This window comes from Trichomycterus rosablanca, chromosome 7, assembly GCF_030014385.1.
Source record: "Trichomycterus rosablanca isolate fTriRos1 chromosome 7, fTriRos1.hap1, whole genome shotgun sequence".
NCBI classification, from domain to species: domain Eukaryota; kingdom Metazoa; phylum Chordata; class Actinopteri; order Siluriformes; family Trichomycteridae; genus Trichomycterus; species Trichomycterus rosablanca.
Genome location: NC_085994.1, coordinates 38046808 through 38057228, shown reverse-complemented (window position 1 = coordinate 38057228; position 10421 = coordinate 38046808). Strand labels below are relative to the sequence as shown.

The window sequence follows — 10421 nt, the reverse complement described above, 5'->3', positions numbered from 1 at the left end:
TGAGAAACAAGACTGACCAGTAATTCATCCCACACATTTAAAAGTAGAAGTCATATCTGGTGATCTAGGCTGATACTTTATTGTTCCTGGAAGGGAAATTGTCGTTAAGTTGCCACCCAAAGTACAATGCATGACCAAAACCCTCCAGAGCTACGAAAGACTGACCATAACTGCTGCATTTATAGCACAAAACTTTATATTAGAGATAATTTAATGACACAATCAGCTGTGAAATTGCCAAACCTCACTTCATTTAATCATTATACCTTTAAACCCTGAATATGGTTTTATTCAGTCTGATTTCAGTGATTATTGAGGGTGATGTCAGGTTGCAGTGATGTGATGTTAATCTGTAATGATAGTCCACAGTTTTAAAGCATTTTAGAAACCAAGCCAGTATGATTAGTGGCATAGTTCTAACATACATTTATTTTCTAATGTCAGGTAATCATAATATAGTACTAAACAACAGTGTATACAATTGTGTGTAAACTGCAGGACTGAAGTTGGCTGGTGTATAAATATCAATTCTGTACTCGCCCGGTTGGGATTTTTATGGAAGCCTTGAGTGATTTGTAGTTTTCGAATGGTTGAAAAGTGCTGAGGCTGCATATGAAATGGAAAATATAAGGAAAGGTAATGTAACATGTCTGTATCTTTACTCCATACTTTAGTTATAAAAATAAATCCAGATGCTTTATCTGTCATGCTTTTTTATTATATAAAAATGGTTCTCTCTTGTCTTGAAAAGCTAAAAGAGATATTGTCACAGAAATGGCTTCATATGTAACTGGGTGATCTTTTTCACCTGTTGGGGTTCTTGTTGGGGTTCGGCGCTAATCCCTGCAAAATCAGCAAGTCCCATCGGAGAATTGAAATGCACTCTAAGTGCTGGTTTTATATTCCACTAATTAGCTGAGTATTATTGTGTGTTGCCGATCTCACCCGCCACATTTTTTGCACTGGCAATAATTTTGGTTAATTTTTTTTACATAAAACAAACCCATATTTATCAAAGAGACAAAGAAGATGTTGTAGAGAAAGTGAAGACGTCGTCATAAACACAAATAAATACAATAATCAGTAAACTCTGTCGAACAACAGGGTTGAAACAGCTGAGCTCTTTATGTTAGTCCGTCATGCTGTAGGTTAGAAACACAGAAATAATTGTAGGATCAGCGTTTCAGTCGTTCCCAGCTGGGACGTTACAGGTACAATGAGTCTCTGTGTTAACTAAATTTTACTTAGTGCTTCTGATCACACAGAACGAACCGACACACAACTTTCCACTTTCTGCTTTTTCTCACACCGCCACGAGACCCCAACATGCAATAAAACACCAATGACTGAGGGTTTAGTTTATTATTATGTTATTAATGTGTTTATTCAATTTAAAATGTTTTTTAATGATGTTAAATGTTTTCTAAAATATAAGAACTAAACTGTGGGTTGTCACTGCAGTAGGACCCTCCAGGGTATATCGTATTTACTTATTTATTCATTCATTTATTTACTAATTTATTTTAATGAATAGAATTAATGGCAATGATTTAAATATGACTTTACTGTGTACATTAATGACACACTGCATATATTTTGCTATAATTAATACATATTTACTCATATTTATACAAAAGGTGTATCATTAAGGCTTCCACGCCAACACAGTTTATTATGGTACTTAAAATAAACACATGAACAGGGTTGTGGGAAAGAATCCAGTATTACCAGAGAGAGCCAGATAATTAAATTAATGTAACTACTCTTGGATTGATCAATTATTTTTTATAAAAATAAATAATACATGTGCACACACAGCAATGTGGCCCTGGGGTTGATTTTTTCCACCATACCAGCCAGCGTTTTCACCAGGTACTGCAGCTCATTGCATTTAAAATCATGCAGAAGGTGAACTGGCTGCAATTCATGTTTAATTATGTGTATTAAGTTGTTGAATGTATTGGCATCCTGTCCAAAAGTGTTTCCCAGACAAAGGTGAACAAATACAGTTAAAAGAAAGAAATAATTTGAAATAATAAACAGGGGGGCATGACAGTGCAGCAGTTCTTAAATCTTAAATATTACAATTTCCAAATGCTGTCTGAATTAGGTTCTGCATTTTATGTTTTAATGGATTAATAAATAAATAATTAAATAAATAAATAATATCATAGACAAAACCTTGAAACAAAACATGAAAAATAAGTGGTTAGAAGCATTTCTGACTGGTTTGTGCATATTTTCTTCCTCTAAATAACAGCTTTATAAAAATAACATTATAAAGCCTTAAATCATAAATAGCTTTAACATTTAAGCTGCAGGAATGTGGATGGGTTGTGCAGATCATGTCTGTATTTTTGTATTTTAGGGTGTGGTACTGTGTTAACGGTGCTGTTTATAAGCAACGTCTCGTTTCCTTTATTTAAACTCACATTTAACATTGTACGTTTGTGTCTCTCTTTCTAATGCTAATTAATCCCCGCTATTCATTTCACTCTCTGTAGAGCCTGCTCACCTCTACACCTGAACCTTTAAACCTGAACCTTTAAACCTGAAGCTTTAAACCTGAAGCTTTGGACCTGAAGCTTTAGACCTGAATCTTTAAACCTGAACCTTTAGACCTGATTTTAATAATTTTAATACCCACTATTTTTCAGCGAGGCCCTGATACCAAATGGCTTGTACTGAATAGTAACCCAGTATAGAACAAAGAGCAAGTCTTTACATACTATTTATTTTAATGGTAGAGTGCCGACTGTAAAGTGTGGTGGAGGCTGGATAAAGCTTTTTTTAGGCATTGGCCTGGTCCCCTTAGTTCCAGGGATAGGAAATCTTAATGCCTCAGCATACCGAGACATTCTGGACAATCACATGCTTCCAACTTTGTGGGAACAGTTTGGGGAATATCCATAAATATCCATAAAAGTCATGGTTGGGTGAGTTTGCTGTGGAAGAACGTGGCTAGAACAGAGACTGTGAGCCAGGCCATTTTTTCCAACATAAGTGCCTAACCCCACAAATTTAATCAGGATAAATGGGCAAAAATTTCCACAGACACATTCCAAAAGCATCTGTCAAGATTTATGGTGTATAAATAAAGTAACTTGTGCCAAACGATCTAAATTTATCCTGAAACACTGGGTGCAGGACATGAATACACCCTAAACCGGGCACCAGTCTATTACATCTATGGGCAGTTTAGAGTAGCTAATCCACCTTCTGCTTGTTTTGGAAAGTAGGAGGAAACCAGAGGGCCTGAGGTAAACCCACAAAGACATGCTCAAGTCCATAGAAAAGGGGACAAAAATTAAGGATGAAACCCAGGTTGCCAGCTCCCACATTAACACACTGTCAGATTAGTTGTTTAACAGTTTTACATAATAATAATAAAATCCGTCCTGTGTGTCAGAACTGATAAATGTCTGTCTGCTATATTATGACAGTTTGGTTAAGATCAGATCTGATGTGAGGGTGAGAAATTATGCAGTTTAAAGGAAATTCGCAGGAATGAGAAAGTCTTTTTACATTTAAATGACGTTTCCACGTGTTGGTTTCATAAAGGAACCTGTTCAGGCGTGCTTTATCCATACACACAACTATCAATGTTACTGATACATGAGGAAAAGTGGAGTGGCATTTGATTTTTAGCTGTTTTATAAAAGAAAGAAAGAAATCTTAATAAATTATTTAAAGGAAAAAACATTATAAAACAATAAAAAATTTAATTACTATTTAGAATATATTTTAATAAATGTTTATTGTACTTTTATGCATTCAGTTATTCAAAGCAGAATATTAATAATAAGGATGTGTCATTATTAGTTCTGGATTATTAAAGATCTCAATTAATTTGTATAAATATAATTAAAAACTGTAAATTACCTGAAAATATAATTTATTTCTTTTTGTTTTTAAGCACCAGATCCATTAAATGTTAAACTAAATTATAAAAGAACAATAAACAATATACAAAAATTTAAATTGTTATTTAAAATACAACAAATAAAATACAAATTGATTCATAAATGTAAAAGAAATATTAAATAGATTTAAATCAGAGTGTTATGCTGGCAGTGTGTAAACTATCTGCTGTGGCAACAATAAGTAGAAAAATTTTATTTTTTAAAATTAGACCCTTTATTTACTTACGTATTAAAATGCGGTATATCTGAGATCTCATGCGTCTGTTCACTCATCCAGTGTTCTGTATTTACAGCAGTAATAATAAATGTCTATTTGTTTCTAATTAGAAAATGACAGCTCAACAGATGTCGGGTGTTTGGTTATGAGACCCAATATAAACGACACCAGTGAACATCTTGATAAGTTAATCCACTCCTAAGTTTTCTGACATTTGACTCCTCGAAAAGTTTCAGTACCTTGTGGTTGAGGCTGTATTAGGACCCGGGAGGGGTCTTCGGTCGGGCCTCAATTTAAGCCTGACTCGAAAGAAGCACGGGCCATTACTTTTTCATTAAGAAGAAAAACAAGAGTTAATTCCTGCTGTGTTGACCCACTCAGAGACCCAGAGGCTCAGTGGGGTGGGATACCGGGATATAGGGGGCAGTGCTTTTGGAGGAGCAGGGGGGTCTGAGGGGCGGGGAGGAGGAGATGAGGTGGGGGACGGAGGTTAAATAGGCTGGGTGACTCTCCCCCCTTCACTTAAACACACACTCCTTCTCTGTCCCGCTGCCCATGTGCAGAACTTCACAGAGAGACTCCTGTTCACTGAGGAAAGCCAACAAGTTGCCCCTTAGCAGCTCAGCAACTTTTGCTTCTCTGGTTCCAGCAGCACATCTGGACTAAAAACCTTTCCAAGAGGACGTTTTTTTTAGCTGTGAAGAACCTTCACCTTTATCTACCAATGGATCCAACGGAATACCCTTACAGCTACGATTATTATGAAGATAACGAGACGGTGTGCGACTACTCAGAATGGGAGCCATCCTACTCGCTCATTCCAGTCCTCTACATGCTCATCTTCATCCTGGGCCTCTCTGGGAACGGTGTGGTCATCTTCACCATGTGGCGCTCGGCCAAGTCCAAGCGGCGTGCTGCAGACGTCTACATCGGCAACCTGGCTCTGGCTGACTTGACCTTCGTGGTGACCCTGCCGCTCTGGGCTGCATATACAGCTCTAGAGTACCACTGGCCCTTTGGCGTAGCGCTCTGCAAAATCAGCAGCTATGTGGTCCTGGTGAACATGTACGCCAGCGTCTTCTGCCTGACCTGCTTGAGCTTTGACCGCTACCTGGCCATCGTGCACTCGCTCAGCAGCAGCCGACTCCGATCCCGAAGTACCATCATGGTATCGCTCGGTGCCATCTGGCTCCTGTCCGGGACTCTTGCAGCACCCACGCTGCTCTTCCGCACCACGGTGGACGACGGCAACCGCACAACATGCGCCATGGACTTTAGTTTGGTGACTATGAACCAGCACCACGAGTCACTCTGGATCGCTGGGTTGAGCTTGTCCTCGTCTGCGCTCGGCTTCTTGCTGCCGTTCCTGGCTATGACCGTGTGCTACTGCATGATCGGCTGCACAGTGGCGCGCCACTTTGGCCACCTGCGGAAGGAGGACCAGAAGAAGCGGAGACTCTTGAAGATCATAACCACCTTAGTGGTGGTGTTTGCTTTGTGCTGGACGCCGTTCCACGTCCTGAAGAGCATGGATGCTCTGTCATATCTGGGGCTCGCCCCGACCTCGTGTGGCTTCCTGCACTTCTTACTCCTGGCGCATCCGTACGCAACCTGCCTGGCGTACGTCAACAGCTGCCTCAACCCGTTCCTGTACGCCTTCTTCGACCTGCGCTTTCGCTCGCGCTGCCTGTGCCTGCTCAGCCTGAAGAAGGTCGTGCACGGCCATGTCAGCTATGCGTCGTCCACGCTCAGCGCGCAGACCCAAAAGTCTGAGCTGCACTCACTCGCCACCAAAGTGTGAGGGGACGACGAGCTCATGGAGACGAGGAGAAGCAGAAAAGCGGAGGTGAGACGAGACGTGGGGAGAGGCCAGACGGCTGGTCCGATAATCTGGAGACTCGACTCGGCTGGGCTGAGACCTGGACGAGAAATGTTTTGACTGGAGAAATGAGATAAGGGACTTAATCTGTCTCCGTCTATCTGTTGGACTTGAAGTGAAGCTATGTGTGTTATGTACAGTGTAAATAATGCCCACAAATTAGCCTGCTCTACTGTATGATATACAGTACATGATATATGAGTGTGTGTGTGTGTGTGTGTATGCTAGTATGTCATCTGTGACAGGGAAGAAAAAGTTTGTGCCCCGTCCTCTTCCCACACAGAGCTGATGAGAGAACTCTATGGATTGTATGTGAATGTACATGTGTGTATTAGGGGTGGGCGATATGATATTATGGTAATATTAGTATCATGGGTATCATTCCTTTTCTGTAAACGTCCATTTAAAAATCTAAACACTTTGTTTTTACTTGTTTGTTGGTGCTGTGAGAAAATTCAGTATTAAGACGTGATAATACCAGGTTATTATAATACGTTCCCGTATCGCCCACCCCGGGTGTGTATCTACGTGTGTGTGTATCTACACTGGTCGAAAACTACAAATTGTACAGTATTTTCATACTATATGTGCGGTAGGTGTGTCGTGTCTGTAGCACTTGTGTAAATGAAGATATAAATGCATGAGGTCGTGTAATGAGCCCTCCTTCTTGGTGTGTGTTTGTCGATTAAATCTTCAAAGCACGTATGTGTGTGTGTGTGTTGGAGGGGGGTTAGTAGCTAAAGTAAAGGTGTTGTGGCTTAATTAGCTAGTTTAAAGAGTGGGCACAGAGACACGGGAGGAGGAGACGAGGCAGACAGACAGATGGCAGCTGACAAATGTCTCTGGGAAAGAAGGGTAGGAGGTTTGGATGGAGGGTAGAAAGGTGATACGCAGAGGGGGAGAGAGGGGTGATAACAGAGGCCTCATGAATGATGTTTTATTTTTGCTGACCTTTCTGTAACTAACTACTGTATTAAAGATATTATAAAGGAATCAACACTGCTGCGTGTCTTCAGTTCTTTCATTTAATTATGTGTTTCAATTTTAAAACAAAAGCCGGTTTGTTACGTTTAATAAAACCTAAAATTAAATATAGAGAAACCCGTGAGGTCAAATAAGGGCTTGCAGATAAAATGCTTCATGGGTATTTAAGTGAAACTTATTGTGGTATTTGTTCACTTACATTTTGTAATACTGTAAAAAGCTTTTAAACTGCTTTTTTTAGTGTTAAGATAAGACGTAATAATTTTAAAAATGTCTTTTAAGAGGTACACAATCCCCTCAAATACCTAACACACAGTAAAATGCAAAACTGACTGTAGACTGACTTTAAACTGTATGAAATGTTGGCCAGAACATAAAAGACAACAAAAACAAGCTTAAATATAAAAAAAAAAAATACAAATAAAAAACGAATTCTAATTAAGTCCACACAATATACAAGAAAAACTTATTTTGAAAATCAAAACTATGAAACCACTAAAGGTCCAAATTCGAATAATGATGATAACAATAATACATCTGTCATCACTCCACCTTCTTTTTTTACTTTCTTGTTGTCTAAAGGTGCGGAAAAATGAAGAGAAGAATAAAAAGTTATAAAGGCATTAGGGCTCACAGTAAAAGTACAAATTCTTATTGATATCGATGTGACATGCTTTATGTCTTTAAACTCATAGGTGTGTGTGTGTGTGTGTGTGTGTTTGTGTGTGTGTGTGTGTGTGTGTGTTAATGAGTGTTTGCTGTTGCCATGTCCATGTGAGAGAATCACTCAGTTGTGGTGTGTGTTGTGTGTTGTGTTGTGAGAAATGTTACTGTAGTGATTCAGGCAAACCGAGTGAAAACGAATCAAACACACACACGTAAAAATGTAAAACGCACAAACACACAGTATAGCAGTATAGCAGGTTCCAAACACTCTGTGTGTTTCTGTGAGTGTTTAAATAAACCATATCATTAAAATAATCCAGGCTTTCTTCACACCATTACATTCATTTATTGACACCCCATCCCACACACACTAACACTTATGGCAATGTTTAGTAGCGCTAATTAATCTGCCTGCATGTCTTTGGTCTTGTGAGATATACTGTATATTTATATTTGTCACTGATATTTGTATTTGTTGACATATAATATCCAAATAAAACTCCTACATTTAGAATAATTTATAGGAAGGAACTACATGGGCCAGGATCAGGAGTTAAAACATTGAGACGAAGACCTGATAAGAATTGTATTAGTGTTTATTAGTGTTCCTTTGTGGCCACTTCTGTCCTGTTGAAATTAAACAGCAAGTGGACTAGACAGGATGAACCCTGCTTCACCAGAGTCACCAGTTCAAGATCAGGTCGAACAGGACCAGAATACAACACACACACTCACATTAATGCTTGTAATGCATAGCCGACCTGTTTTTGTGGTTTTGGGATTACATCTGACTATCAGGTCAAATTAACTTTCAGCATAAAGTGACAGACTGGACCACTGTTTCTTTGTACATTTACATCGGTGCAGTCAAACTATCCCTATTTATATGAACTAAGTAAAGATACCAGCTGTATAATCACTAACAGAAATTAGGAGGCCATGCTACAGAGTTCGATGGCATTATAGAACTTTCTACAGCACCAGCTTAATAATACTTGTTATTTAAAACTGCTGTATGTTTATTTTTGGCCCAGTAAATAATATCCTCAATAAACTAATAAAACACTGATAAGAAAAGAAGAACAGGTTCCAGTTATTAAGCATGGAAATAAATCCTTATCCGGTATCAGTCGATATGTAGAGCTCCAGTTTGTTAGTGCTGCTTTTCTTTAGTACTGAAACTGTACTTAAGCAGAGAAAGATGATATCAGACATACATGATAAAAATGCAAAAACTAATAATGTGTATTCAGGAACACCCAGTATTTGTCTCCAGATTGAATGAGATACTATTACAAAATTCCACTGTTCTATTGTACTTTTACATGGGTGCAGTCAAACTATCACTATTTATATGAACTAAAAAAAGATACCAGCTGTATAATCACTAACAGAAATCAGGAGGCCATGTTACAAAGTTTAATGGCATTATAGAACTTTCGACACCAACAGGGGCAGGGACTGAGTGGGTGGCACTGTTGCCTCACAGCAAGAAGGTCCTGGGTTCGATCCCCAGGTGGGGCGGTCCTGGTCCTTTCTGTGTGGAGTTTGTGTGGAGTCTCCCTGTGTTTGCGTGGGTTTCCACCGGGTGCTCCGGTATCCTCCCACAGTCCAAAGACATGCAAGTGAGGTGAATTGGAGACACTAAATTGCCCAAGACTGTGTTCGATATAACCTTGTGAACTGATGAATCTTGTGTAATGAGTAACTACCATTCCTGTCATGAATGTAACCGAAGTGTAAAACATGACGTTAAAATCCTAATAAACAAACAAACAAACAACATACACCACCAGCTTAATAACACTTGTTGCATGTTATTTTGTCCCAGTAAAATATATCCACAATAAACTAATAAAAACATTGATAAGAAAAGAAAAACAGGTTCCAATTATTAAGTGTGGAACTACAGATAGATAGATAGATAGATAGATAGATAGATAGATAGATAGATAGATAGATAGATAGATAGATAGATAGATAGATAGATAGATAGACAGACAGACAGACAGACAGACAGACAGACAGACAGACAGACAGACAGACAGACAGACAGACAGACAGACAGACAGATACTTTATTAATTCCGAAGGAAATTAAGGTAAATCCTTATCTGGTATCTGTTGATATATAGAGTTGCGGTTCTCTAATACTGAAACCTGAGCAGAGAAAGATGACCTCAGGCGTACATGAAAAAAATGCCAAAACTAATAATGCATATTTAGGAACACCCAGCATTTGTCTCCAGATTAAACTATACTATTACAAAAATGGAGATGAAAAATGTCCCCACATCTTTCAACAGCACAGCACAACTCAAATAAGCTTGTCTTAGATCAAAGCAAGAAAAATATATAAAACATTTTAGACCACAATATTGTAAACATAGCCACAGTGAGAAGTGATTGTTTTTGGAAAATTTGTCTGATATGCACACACACACACACACACACACACACACACTCTGCTGTTTGAGACGGTCATCTTCTTGACCTTCATCAGTGGTCACAGGACGCTGCCCACGGGGCGCTGTTGGCTGGATATTTTTGGTTGGTGGACTATTCTCAGTCCAGCAGTGACAGTGAGGTGTTTAAAAACTCCAGCAGCACTGCTGTGTCTGATCCACTCATACCAGCACAACACACACTAACACACCACCACCATGTCAGTGTCACTGCAGTGCTGAGAATGATCCACCACCTAAATAATACCTGCTCTGTGGTGGTCCTGGGAGAGTCCTGACCATTGAAGA

General features: G+C 39.1%; 1 protein-coding gene across 1 annotated transcript; it reads left to right on the top strand.

The window, feature by feature from the left end:
* Window positions 1-4728: 4728 nt before the first annotated feature.
* Window positions 4729-7016, top strand: aplnra (apelin receptor a). Its single transcript, XM_062998687.1, has one exon. The coding sequence runs from the start codon at window positions 4865-4867 to the stop codon at window positions 5939-5941; it is 1077 nt and encodes a 358-aa protein (XP_062854757.1). The 5' UTR covers window positions 4729-4864; the 3' UTR covers window positions 5942-7016.
* The last annotated feature ends 3405 nt before the right edge of the window (window positions 7017-10421 follow it).